Source organism: Cryptosporidium ubiquitum, assembly GCF_001865345.1.
Source record: "Cryptosporidium ubiquitum isolate 39726 chromosome Unknown contig_4, whole genome shotgun sequence".
NCBI lineage: Eukaryota > Apicomplexa > Conoidasida > Eucoccidiorida > Cryptosporidiidae > Cryptosporidium > Cryptosporidium ubiquitum.
Window position 1 is genome coordinate 392,579 of NW_021639820.1, and position 16,025 is coordinate 408,603.

The 16,025-nt window shown below is 29.4% G+C and overlaps 9 protein-coding genes across 9 annotated transcripts; 4 read left to right on the forward strand and 5 right to left on the reverse strand.

Annotated features, from left to right (window-relative positions):
- Positions 1-8: 8 nt before the first annotated feature.
- Positions 9-2,846, reverse strand: cubi_02301 (phosphatidylinositol 3-root isoform; the record flags this gene model as incomplete). Its single annotated transcript, XM_029019313.1, has 1 exon — positions 9-2,846. The coding sequence occupies one exon, from the start codon at positions 2,844-2,846 to the stop codon at positions 9-11; it is 2,838 nt and encodes a 945-aa protein (XP_028874434.1).
- Positions 2,847-3,020: 174 nt separating this feature from the next.
- cubi_02302 (uncharacterized protein) lies at positions 3,021-5,030 on the forward strand (the record flags this gene model as incomplete). The annotated part of the gene is made up of 1 exon (XM_029019314.1): positions 3,021-5,030. One exon carries the CDS (start codon positions 3,021-3,023, stop codon positions 5,028-5,030), a length of 2,010 nt encoding a protein of 669 aa, XP_028874435.1.
- Positions 5,031-5,247: 217 nt separating this feature from the next.
- Positions 5,248-7,020, reverse strand: cubi_02303 (SF II RNA helicase; the record flags this gene model as incomplete). Its single annotated transcript, XM_029019315.1, has 1 exon — positions 5,248-7,020. The coding sequence occupies one exon, from the start codon at positions 7,018-7,020 to the stop codon at positions 5,248-5,250; it is 1,773 nt and encodes a 590-aa protein (XP_028874436.1).
- A 36-nt stretch (positions 7,021-7,056) lies between these two features.
- On the reverse strand, positions 7,057-9,942 carry cubi_02304 (uncharacterized protein; the record flags this gene model as incomplete). The annotated part of the gene is made up of 1 exon (XM_029019316.1): positions 7,057-9,942. The coding sequence occupies one exon, from the start codon at positions 9,940-9,942 to the stop codon at positions 7,057-7,059; it is 2,886 nt and encodes a 961-aa protein (XP_028874437.1).
- An 88-nt stretch (positions 9,943-10,030) lies between these two features.
- cubi_02305 (GNAT family protein) lies at positions 10,031-10,795 on the forward strand (the record flags this gene model as incomplete). Its single annotated transcript, XM_029019317.1, has 1 exon — positions 10,031-10,795. One exon carries the CDS (start codon positions 10,031-10,033, stop codon positions 10,793-10,795), a length of 765 nt encoding a protein of 254 aa, XP_028874438.1.
- A 120-nt stretch (positions 10,796-10,915) lies between these two features.
- cubi_02306 (uncharacterized protein) lies at positions 10,916-11,590 on the forward strand (the record flags this gene model as incomplete). Its single annotated transcript, XM_029019318.1, has 1 exon — positions 10,916-11,590. One exon carries the CDS (start codon positions 10,916-10,918, stop codon positions 11,588-11,590), a length of 675 nt encoding a protein of 224 aa, XP_028874439.1.
- Positions 11,591-11,639: 49 nt separating this feature from the next.
- cubi_02307 (uncharacterized protein) lies at positions 11,640-12,474 on the reverse strand (the record flags this gene model as incomplete). Its single annotated transcript, XM_029019319.1, has 2 exons — positions 11,640-12,351; positions 12,413-12,474. 2 exons carry the CDS (start codon positions 12,472-12,474, stop codon positions 11,640-11,642), a joined length of 774 nt encoding a protein of 257 aa, XP_028874440.1.
- Positions 12,475-12,633: 159 nt separating this feature from the next.
- Positions 12,634-14,106, forward strand: cubi_02308 (hydrolase; the record flags this gene model as incomplete). The annotated part of the gene is made up of 1 exon (XM_029019320.1): positions 12,634-14,106. One exon carries the CDS (start codon positions 12,634-12,636, stop codon positions 14,104-14,106), a length of 1,473 nt encoding a protein of 490 aa, XP_028874441.1.
- A 32-nt stretch (positions 14,107-14,138) lies between these two features.
- Positions 14,139-15,854, reverse strand: cubi_02309 (CBS domain- and transmembrane domain-containing protein; the record flags this gene model as incomplete). Its single annotated transcript, XM_029019321.1, has 1 exon — positions 14,139-15,854. One exon carries the CDS (start codon positions 15,852-15,854, stop codon positions 14,139-14,141), a length of 1,716 nt encoding a protein of 571 aa, XP_028874442.1.
- Between the last annotated feature and the right edge of the window lie 171 nt (positions 15,855-16,025).

Here is a 16,025-nt window from a genome sequence, read left to right on the forward strand (position 1 = left end):
CAGCATTATTAAGCCCAGTAAAGAGCCCAATCATGAAGGGTATCAACAACTGCAGGAAATAGTGCATTTGATGATGTCATAATTATTTCCCTTAAATACCTTTCTGCCTCCCTTTCTGATTGTTCGAGCCTGAATTTTTCTTTAATTCTTTCCAAAATGATGGCGTAATTATTTTCGGGCTTCGAATTTAGATCTTTTATTCCACTATCTACCATTAGTAACAAAATATTAGATATTAGCCATGAATTTCTGCGAATGTATCTATAACAATCGCAGCATTTATCAACAAAGAGCTTGAACCCCGATGAGTTTAGGCCACCCATAGCTTCTATCATTTCCGAACATATTTTCATTGGAGGTGGGAAAGGTTTTGGATCCTCTCCAAAAATATATCCAAAATCAACATGCAGAAAGTGGCCATTTTTCCCAACTAATAAATTATCAAGATGACGATCTCCAACACCAAGTATAAAAGTAACAACACTATATGCTGCACAGCTATTTATAAAAGTAGCTAATACATTATGAGGGATATTATTTATATTTGTATTATAAGCACCTGCCCAGTAGTTTAATATGCAATTTTTCCCATATTTTTTTCTAATTGAGCCAATTGAGGAAAAATCTTCGAGAAATTCAATTAATCCGTCAAATTGTGAAAAAGGCGTAACCTTATATGTAATCGCCGAACTTTTTGCATTCCACTCGTTAAGCAGGTTATAAGATATTTCCAAAAGTTGAATTACTAATCTATCTTGTCTTAAATCATCCCCCACCTTGTACATGTATTTGGATTCGACTACAGGATATATGGATTCAGATTCGTAAGTATCATCAGATGGCATATTTTGCTGAACATTTCCTTTTTTATTTGAACTATTAAGAATCGCCATTCTGCAAGAAAGTATGATTGGGCATTGAGATGACTTTATAATGAAACTTTCACTTGGAACAATACCAATTAACGCTCTATTAACATCAATTGGAAGAAGTAAAAGATCGCTCAAATTAGTGATATTTAATAAAGGTAACTCAATTTCCTCCATTTCTAAAGAAAAATCCTTTAAATGTTCAAACTCGTAATTACAAATAAATTTTAAGGAAATTAAGTTTTTTTTTTTGCTACAAAAATTTGCAAATTCATTTTCAACTTCTAACATAACCTTCATCGAGCTAATTAATTTAACAGTTATTTTATCTATACCTGTTGAGCGTGAAGAAATCTTTGATTGAGAATGAGGTATTTTCCCCAATTCAAAATCATTCAATACGCTTCTAAATTTTTGTATTTTTTTCTCAGCTCTTTCTCTTTTGCAATCTTCTACTGAAATACGATGTATCCATAATAATGTTGCCCTAAATTGTATTTGACAAAGAATTAAATCAATCATTTCTAGGCAGAAATGATATTTACAGCAATAAGATTCTTCTACAGTTCCATTAATATTATAATTCTTATAATCAGCAAGGCCCTCGATTATTTCGTATATTGTTTGTTCAAAAACCTTGGGATATTCTTGAGTTGAGATTTCTGAAATTAACAACCAAAATAATTCAACGCAAAATTTTAGATCACACATTGCTTTCCTTTTTAGAAGCATCATTAAGTTAGTTCCGTTTTCATATCTAAGAGACTGAACTAGTTGTGGTAGAATGAGGAATAACTCATCTTTGGTATAAAATTCCAAGTTTTCTACAGCAAGTTTACGAATATTCAAAAATTCTTTATATTCTCTTGAAAGCAAATTTAATGAGTCTTCAATGTTTAAAATCCTATTTTTACAATTATTCATAGGTTTTTTAATGGTTTGGATAATCCAATTGATCAAATTATCAATTTCAATCATTATGGATTTATCATTTAAATTGGCAAAATGAAGTAGCATAGGGATTCCTGCTTTAAACTTAATTAAATAAAGCCTGTATTTCCAGATCAACTCGAATTCATTTTCATACATATTTGCATTATCAAGTCTTGTAAGGTATCCAATATATAGTTTATTTATGGCTTTTTCCAATTCCAAGATTTCTTTATTTAAAAAATAATTTTTAATGAGTGAATTATCTATAGAGAAATAAGGAAAATTGTCAAATAAACTTCTTTTATTATTTATTAGAGAAGTGAAATCAATTCTTTGCTCAGAAACTTTAGTATTTGATAGATCAATATAATCCGAAATAGTATTCAAAATGGGACCACAGTTTATTAATTTTTTTGTTTCAGAAATATTTCTTTCCCCTATTAATGGATTGAAATTCATTTTTTCTCCAAAATTTAATGTTAAATGTAAATAACCAAGTAAATTATTACTAACTTTGTTAAGGTGATTTTTATCTTGAGGTAATTTCTCTTTTAGGAAAAGAATTTCATATATTTGTGTATTAATATCATAAATCAATTTTTCTTGAAATATTTCTGAGCAGTTAATTAGAATAGGCAAATCTATAGATGAGACATTTTCATGATAGTAAGCCGAATTTAAGAGAAGTATTGAATACCCAATTATAAATTCTTCACTGCCAAGGTAATTTTCATCTAATAATTTAAATATGTAGATATTGGTATAGTTACAAAATGATGAAAGATTAATTTCTCCATGAATTGACATATTTATCTCAAAATTAGTGTATAAACCTTGATCTTTTTTATTCATATTTTTCTCAATAATAATTAGCTGTGATTGAGCTGCAGTTTTATTATCTGAAATAATTTTGCCGGACGAATTTATCAAATACTGCTCACAATGAATTCTTAATGCAACTGGAAAATATTTCATATTCATAAATGAATATTTGCTTTCTATTTTCTCAAATGAGAATGCAATGTAGTCTATGTTGATATTCATTGGTAATTGAATTTGGTTTATCTATTGCATCTCTTCCTATGAATAAATTATTCACACTAAAAATTAGTATTACCGGTATTTTTTACCAGAGAAAGTCTACCGCCTTTTTTCTTATTAAAAAGTGTCTCTTAAAAACATAAATGCATTAAAGTAAGGCGATATTTTTTTGCACTCATGATCGATAAATCGAGAAGAGGACCTAGTCCGTTGATAGGCTATTCAATTCAAAACCAAGGATGTATATCACCTGATCACCAAACTTGCTTGCATCTTTCAAATCATAATTTTAATGGGTACAAAGATTTTCATTCCCCAGGCTTGATGACTTTCAAACAATTTACTTTAAGCCAAGACGATAACCTAGCTCCCAACGAACTTATTGAAATGTATGATTCTTACAAAACTAAATATGTACAAAAACATCAATCCGAATTTTTAGACAATAATAGAAACTCACCAATCATTTTCGAAAAATTTCACCCAATTTGGATCAGAAAAGTTGTTGATGAACGAAGAAATTTAGTTTTGAAACGCATTGAAGTCTTTTCTTCAAAATTAAAAAGGGGAGGATTCAATACGGTCAATCAATCAAATAATGATGTTGAAAAAATAAATCATTCCAATACTATTTCTGATAGTATTTACACTGATGAAAATGACTCAATTACAGTATTTGGAAGCTTCCCTCATTTCGAAACTGACTTAAAGTCTCATCTTATGTTACTTACAGATATCCCCAGCTACATTTCATATTTAGATATAACAAAGTTCTTTAATAACGATTTTCCATTAGCAGATGGAGGCCTTGGGAAATGTAATGGTTTCTTGGATATTCTTCTCTCGCCTCCCAAGTTTACACGCGGTATATTGAACAGGCAATGTTATATTTTATTCGATAATATGAGAAATAGAGACTCTGCAATTGAATTAATAAAAGGTAAAACGATTAAATCTTCAGTTACTACCAACTCAATTTTACTGTCCTATAATGATACAAATAACCAGATGGAAGATACAAATGAAAATGAGGACCCTGTGGTACAACAAACTGGTTCAAAATATTCTATTTATATTATTCAAGCCAAGGGTTACAATAATGAAAATTGTTCTACAAAATTTGGACAGGTTCCAAAGATTTTTTCTACCCAGGAAAGACTATCAATAGATAAAAATAACATGAAAAAGATAATTGAGAAGATTGAAAGTGAACAAAATATTAGCTCAGCAATAAATGAAATAATGGAGAATTTAGTACAGGATGGGTCTATGAATATTAAAGCTGTTGTTGACGTTTTGTCATTATATCTAAAATTTGTTCATGGAATAGACTATTACTTATTATCTGCGTCGCATCCCATACAGACTAATACATATAATCCCTCAAATGTAGGGCCTGTTGAATGTCTTTCAGATACAAATAATACGAAGAACTCAAATTCATCAGATACCACTATTAGCCAAGAAGATAATGAAAATTCAATCAAATATAACGAAAAATCATTAAATATGTATAATAACCTCCTATTTTTATCTAGAGGGTATATTGAAATTTTATTTAAAAATAAATTCAGAATTTGGTCTCAAAGAGATGAAGGCAATGTTTCTGAACCACAAATATATAAAGGGCAATTGGATGATTTTCAAAATCAAGCTCTACTTAACCAACTTGAAGAAAACGTTAATATTTTGCTGAATCTACCATCAATTTTTGATATGATACCTCATCCAATTAGAGATGATGATGATTCTCTTTCATACTCCTGGAAGAGATACTGTGAACAGCATACATTAAGAAAAAAAGCCGATCGATGGCAATGCGGTAAATGTTTAAAGCAATTTAAAGGCGAGGAGTTTGTGCACAAACATCTTGCAAAGAAACACAAAGATTTCCTGGAAACAATTAGAGAAGAAATTACCTTTGAGAGAATTATTAAACCATCAGCGGAAAAATTCCCACATCTAATTTATCCAACAAATGCTGATGAATTCAGTGCAACTTCTGTAAATAGAAGAGGTAATCACGGAAATCCACAAGGCATATATAGACCGAGGTATAACAAGCACTTACGTTCTAACCCATATGAAAAGAGAAGGTATTTTAAAGACTGGGATATACCTAAGCAACAAACAATTATTAATTCATCAAATGACATTAGAACTTCAATAAAATATGATGATTTATAGGTATTTGCTTACTATATGATTCTACTGGATTTCTTTTACTAGAAAGTGAATTATTGAGAGTTAATCAACTCTCTAATTTGTTTATCATCTTATAAAACATTGTATTTTCCGTTTAAATATTTATTTTTTATTACTTCATGGATGCTTATTTTGGAACTTACAAATCTATTTCATAACTCCGCTTCATTATCTTGTTAGAATAAATATTTAGTTTTCGTTAAATTGTAATTCCTTTATAGAGCCTCCAGAAATCCAAAATATCTCTGTCTATATTAGTAATTTGTAAATCATTAATTGTTTTGTAATAATCTAGAGAAGTCACGTTAATAGTTGAACATGATAAATCAATATTTTCACTCTTTTCATTCAAATTGTTGTCCTTGGAATCCTCAAGTCCAGCAAAGACGTCTTCAGATGATTCCAACACTGGTGGAGTTAGAATAGAATTTATCCCTAAACTTAAGTCCGTATTATCATAAGAAGGGTATGATTTGTTATTTTTTTCCACATGATTAAATTGTTCACAAAAACTTAAAAAATTTATTTCCAATTGATTATAAAAATATAAAAATGAGTCATAATCTTGCTTATGAGAAGGTATGCAAACTACAATGCCTTTCTGCCCAAATCTGCCAGATCTGCCTGCACGATGCAAAAAAGTCTCTTTGTCAATAGGTACATCAACATTAATTACAAGGTCAATCATCTTTATATCAATTCCTCGTGCAAGTAAGTCAGAGCAAACTACAACTCTACACCTATTTTCATTTAATGAAGTAATTATTTCTTCTCTTTCAATTTGCGATCTTTTCCCACTAGTATATGAGACAGGAATATTTAAAGACTTTAAAGCAGACATAATTTTATATCCAACTGAGCCATTATTAGTAAAAATGAGCGATTGTCTAAATGGAACTCTGATCAAAACATCAACTATTGAATTTAATAAATATGCCCATTGATGGTAATTGTTTTCATCGAATGCATTTAATTGAAATATTTCATTTAAAAACAAATCATAGAGAAAAAAATTCATATTTTTTAGTACTGGGCTTTCAAGAGTATTCGAAATTGCTAATTTTGATATAGAATTCATACCATCTGTGTTTCTTACATCTTGAACATAATTTATTGCTTCAATATTATCAATGTTTCTATAGTTCGTTCCAAATGATGAACAGAGTTGAATTTGCCTCAATTTAAGTAATTTGCAATCCCCTGCATTTATGTTAATTTTAAGTAACATTCTCTTCAATAGCTGTAATTTATCCATAGGGAAAGTTGCTGAACATGCAATAAACTGTGTAGTGGATGAACCCAAACATAGTTCTAGTAAATGCTTTGACTGTTCAATAAAACAATCTTCAAGAAGACGATCAGCTTCATCAAAAAGTAGAAAAAACAGTGATTTCCTTAGCATTTTTACGGACAAAAATTTATTCGGCTCATAATTCATTAATTGAATAAATCTCCCTGGTGTAGATACCATTATTGTCGGAGTATTGAGATTAAATTCTTCAAAATCTTCAGAAATAGGGCTTCCCCCTATACAGCAAATATTGTCTATAAGATAATTATCTTTAATTGAATTTAAAAACATTGATATAGTTTTGTTTATTTGAATGCATATTTCTCTTGTTGGTGCTATTAAAAGCGATTGCAATTCAAAACATCCATGAAACTGTTTCAAATCATGATCTAGATGATTCAATAGTTTATTTAAAATGAATAAAACGAATGCAATAGTTTTTCCTGTCCCAGATTTTGCTTGGACAATTAAGTTTTCTTCAATGGCTCCCTGGCTCAAAACGTGATATTGTACTGGTGATGGAAAAATTAAACCATTGCATAAAAGCGCATCAATTAAACATCTATGAAGGTTAAAATCTGAAAATCTTATATTATGATTTATTTTGAGTTTAATATCACCAGGAATTTCATTTTTATTTAAATCTTTTGAAAACATAAATAATGACCTATAAATTGTCATCGCGCCAAATTAACTAACACCACAAAAGTACCTAATCTATGCCATAATATTAGGATGAATAACTATTGGATGAATATTTGAGATTGGCGATGCTAAACTGTTCTTTTTACTAATCAAAATAGCGTTCATAGTCACTGGAGAAGCAATGGGATATTCAAATTTAATTTGTATTGAATTGGTAATTGACATTCTTAATGTATCTTTTGCGATAGGAAAAACGTATGATTGTCTATTGTTGATTGCCAGTGGAGTGGTATAATTTATAATTGATTCATCTTTTCTAGAATTAATCACATTAAATGCTATTGATTTATCTATTTGGCAATATACGTTAACTTTATTACAGCTTTCGAAGTTCATTGAGTCAACTTCATTCAAAACACTGTGAGAACTCTTAGTTAAAAATTTTCTGTTATCATTTATGCAATATTGATCTATCTTTGAGTTTTTAAATTTTAGAGCTTGTGGTATTTGAACAAACAGGTTAATATTTTGATCAATTGATATATCATTATTTAATGATGAATAAACATCAAAACTAATACTTACAGGAATTTTTTGTAAAACTTTGAATGGGAAAGAATAAAACTTCGTCCCGGTTTTTTTGAGAATAACATCTTTAGTCTTTGAAAAAACGACTTTTGAAGAATCATCTAAGTATTCTGGGTAACTTTCTTGATAATATGTGTTAAATTTACATACAATACATTGGCAAAACAAACTTTTGAATTCAATCAATCTATCAGTTAAGTTCCCTAATATTAAACAAAGTTTTTCATTTTTGTTTTTTCTTGGCATATAGTTTTCAAAAAAATATGAAAATGATATTGAACCACATATTTCAGTAGTCGAAATAATGAAAGATGAACACGATAACACTTTACTATCAAATATTTTACACAACTCACTATTGAACTTGCTGTTTTCTGGCCATAGATAGTGGTATATCGGTAAATTTGAAATACTGATTTCCTTCGACTTAATACCATAATTAATTTTGTTGGCATCGTTTTTGACTACATGAGAATTCATAATCAATTTAGTTCCTAATTGAAATCGAATATTTGAAATATTAAACTGGGTATTAATACGTGGGCTAAAATTTTTGGTTTTTAAGTATGAAATCAATGTTTTTAATCGACTAAAAAAACTTTTTCTGTTCATAGAAATATATGTACCAGAAGTAAAGTTATTTATTGAAAATTGGAATAAGCTTTCGATTGGAGAGTTATCACTTAGGCACATTTCCATGGTTGTGTCATTCAAAAAATGATATGAACAAATATTCCCAATAGACACAAATAGTTCTTTCTTAAATAAATCCTTATTTATATATTTATTATGCGACTTCATAGGGTAAAGCCCCAATGAATAGTTCAAAACATTGTAATTATAGAGTTGGGGTTTAACTTCGAAATTAAATGGGCATTTACTTTCATGAGATACTCTAATTCTAAGATCTGGGATATTTGATGAAAAATTAAATTTTGCTACAGGATAAAGTAACAATAAATCGAAATTAATATTTTTTATAATGGAAGGAGTTTTCCAAATTGCCCAAAATAAAAAGATTGATATTGATGCATGATAAATCTCTTCTTCCTTAACATAATACTGCTCAAATAAAATAGGTATGATTTCAGGAGCAAAAGTTGAATTTTTTATTGCGGTTGAGGAAAATACATTATATACCAGTTTTTCATCAAAATGTAACAACGGTGATTCAAGCACGGCTGTTAATGCCTTGTGAAGAGCTTCTGCGTTCCCAAAATATGAGTGAGAGATCACTTTAAATATATTGTACCTTGTATATATATTGCTATCATTAATTATGGGTAATATTTTATTTATGTTATTTATTGAGATTGGAGAAATTTCAGATAGAATAGTAATAATTTCTGAAACCAATGATTGAATTGCAATATTTTCATCAAAAAAGCAATCGTACACAATTTCGTTTATCGATTTTAAAAACTCCTTAGAATTTTTTATTTTTCCAATTTTTACCAACTCATAAATCAATATGAAAATTTCGAATCTTACTGCAGGAGATTCATCATCTAGACGCCTAGACAACCAACCTTTGTCTAGTAAATCATTATTTGAGCCATTATTGTTATATATTCTATTAAAGTTCAAAACAGAAAATGAGTGAGTAAATGATTGTCTTAAATCCGCTTCTTGAAATTTTGGTATAGATTTAACAAATGATTCTGGATTTGTGGTATCACCTTGCATCAAAATTCTATCTTTTACTTTAGAATTAATATAGTTAATTGGAGAAATCGGCGTTGAAAAAGCATCTTCAATAATTGACATTTCAAACTCGTCCAGTTTAATTAGTAGTGTTGTGCAATAAACACATGCAACCCTGATTTTAACTTCGGTAGACACGCTTAAACAGCTGAATATTTGAATAACTCTTTTCATGCACTTTTGACAAATAACGGACAATTCTGAATATTCTACAAACAGTTTTTTCACTCTTCTAATATTAATGCATTGATTTTTTAGTTTGATTAAAATATTAATTATTAAGGGAATTGAGTATATAATTTTTGTCAAAATTCTAGAATCGTTAACAGAAAGCCAAATGATTATTCTTTCAAATATACTTTTTATTTTATTAAATGTTGTAAAGCAATTTAATTCCTCAGTGAACAAAAATTTAGAGTTGAATGCTCCAAATAGTTCTTCCAAGAGTTTTAGAATGTTATTAAATAACCAGCTATCTTTGATATTAACTCCATTATAAATTTTGGTCGAATCAAAAGTTATTTCAGGAATTTTTCTCGTTAATTCATCTAGAATCTTATCAATGTATTCGCCGGAGATATCTTTATCAGATTTAAAATTACATCCCAACAAAATTCCTTTATAATCTCTTTTTCTTTTTGGTTCACTTCTTCTGTTTGAATTCATATATTCAGAAATTTTTAACCGTACAAGATAATTGGTATATTTTTTTCTTGTAAAAAAATTTGCCTAACACCCCCGCAAAGAATTAATAATGACTCAGGTAATTAAGGATCGGAAAATTTCAAGAAAAAAAGCAATTGTCGCATATAGAGAAAAGAAATACAAAGATTTAGTTGGGAAAATTCTAAAATCTAAAGATTTCTTTTCCAATTTGTTTCAGGACAGCGATTTAATTTATTTTAAGACAGAATTAACAAAAATATCAAATTATTCTAATCTCCATATTGCAAGAAGCAGTGACTTGTCAGATATTCATATAGAAAAAATATTAAAAATTACAAGGGATAATATGAAAATTCTCTATGACGAAAATCCATGGGGTGACATATGGAGTCGAGGGTGGGATGATAGTTTGAAAATGAACGAATTAAAACATTACATGTGCAATTACATGATCATTTATGAGAGAAATATGGATAATACTGTTATTAATACAATAAAAACTGATCGCTGCTCAGAAATCAGCTTCCACAATGATTTATGTTCGGATATCAACATTTTATCGTTCTTGAGTTTTCGCTTTGAATTAGAAGATGAAATTGGCCCTATAAATAAACAAATAGTGGGATATATGTATGAGTTGCAGTCCTCGGTTAAAAGGAAAGGATATGGAAAACTACTTATTGATTTACTTTTCTTCATATGTAATAAGCTTAAAATCAAAAAAATAATGTGTACAGTATTAAGAAGAAATATCGATGCAATGAGATTTTACACCAAAAAGTGCGGTTTTAATGTTGACAAAATATCTCCATCACTTGAACCGTACATCATTCTATCGACTAATACAATGTAATAATTTCATTTGTTTTACATGTAAAATAATCATTTCGGGCGCTATATTTTTTAATGAAAGTTTTTATTAATTAGTTTTGTTTTTTTTTGATATTTGAAAACTTTTAGTTGACTATACTTAATGATACAAAATTCCTCTGATAAATGTAAGACCTACAGCCAGTTTAAACTTAAAAAACTTTCCGAATACTCGTATTCCACTCCTGATTTGATAGAACTTACTCAGTTTATTATCTACAATAGTAAGTTATCATTCGATACTATAAATGAAATAGTAGACGTATCTGGTTTTTTTGACACCGTCAAACAAATTTATTATTCATGGCAAAAAAATCCGGTTGCATCAAGACAAGTTGATTACGACTTACTAGCACTTTTAACCGTCTTCAGAGCTTCAAATTGGTTGAATTCAAGCCAATATAAAATTCTAGAAGAGTACATTACTGATTTGACTGATGGATATACAAATTGGGATGTTCTATTTCCAGTTCAAAATCTTCGTATTGCAGTTGAAAGAGCTCTAAAGAGCCAAGTTACAGGGATTGTTCAAGGAAGAAATGGAACTGAAGTATGGTTTAGAGAAGGACACATAGGCTCAAATCAAGTTTCTGGAATGGTAATTCTGTCCCCTTGCTATATCCAGATCAAAGATGTGATTGATGGAAGTATGTATACATACACAGGTGGCCCATTTCCTATGTCTCCCTTGGATTTTGAAGATATCCTAATGAACTGCCCAAAATCATGGGTTTATAATACATCTATATATTCGTCTAATTCAGAGTCATCACTGTAACTAAATTGGAAAATTTAATCACAAATATTAATGATAGCGAGTGTTTGAATTACCTAGAAATTCTACTTTCCTCTTCTATTTCATATTCGAGGTTAATCTTTTTCTTTTTTGAGAGAATTTTTTCCAGCTCATGCTTATGTATCGTGTCAAGCTCATCTTCTGAGTCATCTTCTATATCTTCTATATATTCAACCAAGTCATCCTCAAGAAAATCTTCGTTTTCCTCGTCCTGAGTAATGTTTCCAACGTTTTTGAGTGCCATCTCATATTTATTAGTTGGATAATTGTATATTCCGCCGTATAATCCTTCCTTAAGTCTAAGTAATAACTCGTTTTCAACTTCATTCTCAATCTTTGCTGCATTAAGTGCCTTGTACTCTCTTGACGCCTCTCTTCTTTCTGTTTTTTTCTTAATTGGAACAAGTTTGGGTCTTACCATTAATGCCATCTTCCTTGCACGAATAAGAGTTTGTCTGATTCTAGTTAACCTATGTTTGCACTTTAGTATTTGATGCTCAGGATAAATATTCTTTAAGTTGTCATTTATTTGAGAGATTGCAACCAAAAAATTGTTACTCAGTTTAATTTTTTCCCAAAGAAATCTAGGAGCATGAGCTCTCTCAGCAGTTTTCATATATAAGTAGCAGTCACCTTCGTGCTCAATAACTGTTGCGTATAATAAATTGGATAAGGGGCATGATGTACGATTACAAAGCCCCGTAACATTGTATTCATTTCTGCAGAAAGTGGTTTTGTCGCATCTAATAAGTCAAACAAAGGAATTAAAAAGTTGATTAGTCATAGGATTATAACCAAACTTACTTTACTTTAAATGAGCAAAAATTATTGCTAATAGTATTCCATATCAACTCTGGATCGTTCATTTTTTAATAATTTAATTTTATTTAATCAAAAGGTACGATTTGACTCCAAAACGATTGCGCGCTAATGGTTCATCTAACAAATTGGGTAAATTGAAATTTTAATGTTATGTTCTACAAGCTCTTTAGTGTAGTGTTGCTCCGCTCTAGCACTAATTAATAATGCATTTACAAGTTTTGGATCGTAATGAAAACAGTTTTTCTCTGGATAAAACGTTAATATTTATAAAATATATTTTAATTAATAATTATAAACTTGATTTTTTTTTAAACGATACCTATAAGTTAGACTATAAGTTTGTACCAAAGGAATTACATGGAGTTATTAATTTCAAACAAATAATCATTGATGATGATCATGCGATAATCAATAATTCAATTTTTACATTAAAAAAAAATATGGTTGTATTATTAAAATTGAAGATTGATGTTAGTAAAAAAATTGTTCAGCTCTTTCCAGTAGAGATTAAATACAATCATAACAAAAAAAATGAACATACTTTAATTGGGGAGTTAATGATGGAAAATAAAATTAAAATTACTGATCCTCTTTCGATTATTGGAGAAAATTCGGAATATTTTAATACAAATGAAACCTTTGAAAATGTAAGCACACCTACTTTATACCCTTTAATGAATTTCATAATTTTTATTTGGGGATTCGACAATCAATTTTGGGGGGAAAACAAAATATGTGACTTAGGAATATCAAAATGGTATAAAAAGCTTATTAGTTTCAAATCAAAAGTTACAATACATGGAATATTATTAAACATTCCGGATTCATTTATACTCGAATATTTTGAATCAGACAGTTTCGACATGAATCAAGAATCCTTTTCAGAGAGTACAAAGAAATTTTTGGAAGATATTAATAAATCAATAAACAAAAATTCAGAATTCTTTAGTGCGGGGTTCGCTCCAAAATTTACATGGTCGACTCCTACAGACGCAATCTGGATCAATCCAAATCGCAATATTTGTTGTAAGACATTGGAGGATTTACTCATTCTTTTAAAAGCATCTACTAAAGTTTCCGAGGATATAGATAGAGCAAAGGAAAGAAAGATAAGTAATGTGTTACTTCTTAGAGAATATATCCCATCATTAAACGAGATGTTCGAATTTAGAGTATTCATAGGAGGGGTAGGCCCATATTCCGAATATAAAATTTTAGGTATCAGCCAAAGGCATACATCTTGCTATTACAAAGATTTACATGAAAATTCTCAATTGAGGGCCAAAATTAAATCTTCTATCATGGACTTTTTTCTTTATTCAAAAAAAGAGTTGATGCTTGAAATATTTGATATTTTTAAAACAGCTTGTATTGCACTTGATATATATATTTCAAACCATAAAGATAAATCGTCTATTCTAATAATTGATATACAACCTTTATTATATTCTTCAACCCTATTATTCAATATATTTGAATTAAAGCTCCATTTACTAAAAGAAGGGACAGAACTGGATTCAGATTTGTTGAGAATAGTGGATAACAACTCGCCTAACAACATGATTGATAACAGTTGTATAAAAGGATTTGTTCCGGAAGAACTACTATCAGTTTCTAACTCTGACTTTTATATTAATGAAGTGGTTGATAAACTCGAATGGATGGATTATAAGTAGTTATTTTTCTAAATGATCTATTTTAATTTGGATTATTTACTATAATATATAGGACTCCACAATTCAGGTGCAGAAACAAAATGTTCTTTGTAAAAGTTGTAGTTTTTTTTAGATATTTTGAACCCATAATTCAAGTAATCATTTATGGACTTATCAAACTTAAAAAAAGATGAGCTCCTTCTAATTGAACTTTTCTCATTCATACAGCTAAAATTATTTTTTATGTTAGAATTGCGTTGGTTTTTATCAAATTCATCGATAATTTCTTCTTGTATTATTTCCTCAATAATATCCTCTAGAGTTGCAATCCCTATGATTTCGCAGTTATCTGGCAAGGGCGTATTTGTCTTGGTTGAATATGTGTATTCATCAACATAGTTTGTAAGAATTGCAACATGGCAACGACCTTGTTGGAACATGTTTAGAGCGTCATAAGGGTTAGTATCTGGGGAAGTAAAGATCGGCTCCACTATATACCTATTGCAAGCTTTCGAATCAAATAAAGATTTGATTGTTATTGAATCGTCCGGATCAATAGTAATTAGTGACTTAACTAAAAGTAACCCTTTAATATTATGCCTATTTCCTGAATAGATGGGAATTCTTGAATGCCCTACTCTTAATATATCTTCTAAAAGTAAGTGGTCTAACTTTGAGTCAATATGTAACATGTATACTTTGTCTAAAGGGACGGATAGCTCAAGTAGAGATTTATTTGCCATGTCTAACACACCTTGAATAATAGTGACTTCATCATTTGCTAATCCGTTGTTTTCGATCATTTTAAAATCGGGTGGATTTTTGCTTACTATTCGTTTTTGTGAATCAACAATCATTCTTTCATTACTATTCAATAATGTTTGAAAAAATGAAGGGTTTAAATGCATCTCTTTAAAATTCTGAATTTTTCCTTTAATACCAGAATTTGCGTTCTTTGAATCATCTAGTTTAATTTCTTCAATATATATTTTTTTCTCAGTTTGCCCTTCTAATATGTTTGGTACAACTGAAAATAGTGATATAGGAGCATTTTCAAAGTCACCAGTTCTTCTATGTAGAGCTATTAATGCTTTAAGTTGCCCCCTTGCATAAAAATTATTTGTTTTTCCATTCTCCCCAATAAAGTAATCCAGGATTTTACTAATTGGCCACGAAAATATAAAAAAACAAATTATTAGGCATTTGACAAAGGTTGCACAGCTTGCGGCTATTCTAAGTTGGTGTTTACCTGTGCAAATTGCTTGAGGTAAAATTTCACCAAAAATCAAGATGGCTGTGACTGATAAAATCACTGCAACCCAGCTTGGGATTATCCTATCAAGAAATAATGGCAGTGCTTCCATACATATAGAGTTAGCGAGCAGTAAAGTAACCAATAATAAATGGTGTCTTTTAATAAGGTCTAGAGCAGTTCTTGCCCATTTTTTTTCGTGTTCGTTTCCTGCCTCAATCAGCACACGTAATTGAACGTTGTCTAGTGACATTAAACCTGTTGTTAAACCAGATAAAATTCCTCCAAAAAAAATCAGTGCTATGCTAAATAAAATACATAAATAAAATTCGATTGAACCCGTTTTATATTTGCTTTCATTTGTATCAGATACTAATTCATTGCTTGTTGATTTGCTAATTTGTAAAGCATCACACAAAATGCAATGATCATTCAATCTTAAAATGACCAGATAAATCAATATGCAAATAATCACAGTAGAAAAATACTTGTAACTTAATTCAAAACACCTCACCATTCAAATGAGATGAAAAATACTTTATTGGTTTCAGCTTTTAATTTGAGTTTATACTATATTTTTGTTTGTCGAAATTTTTCTCAATTTGATATAATTTATTCCAGTTATTTTCATGACAAATACTTTATAAAACATTCAAGGCGCCATAATATTTAAATTTATTAGAAGATT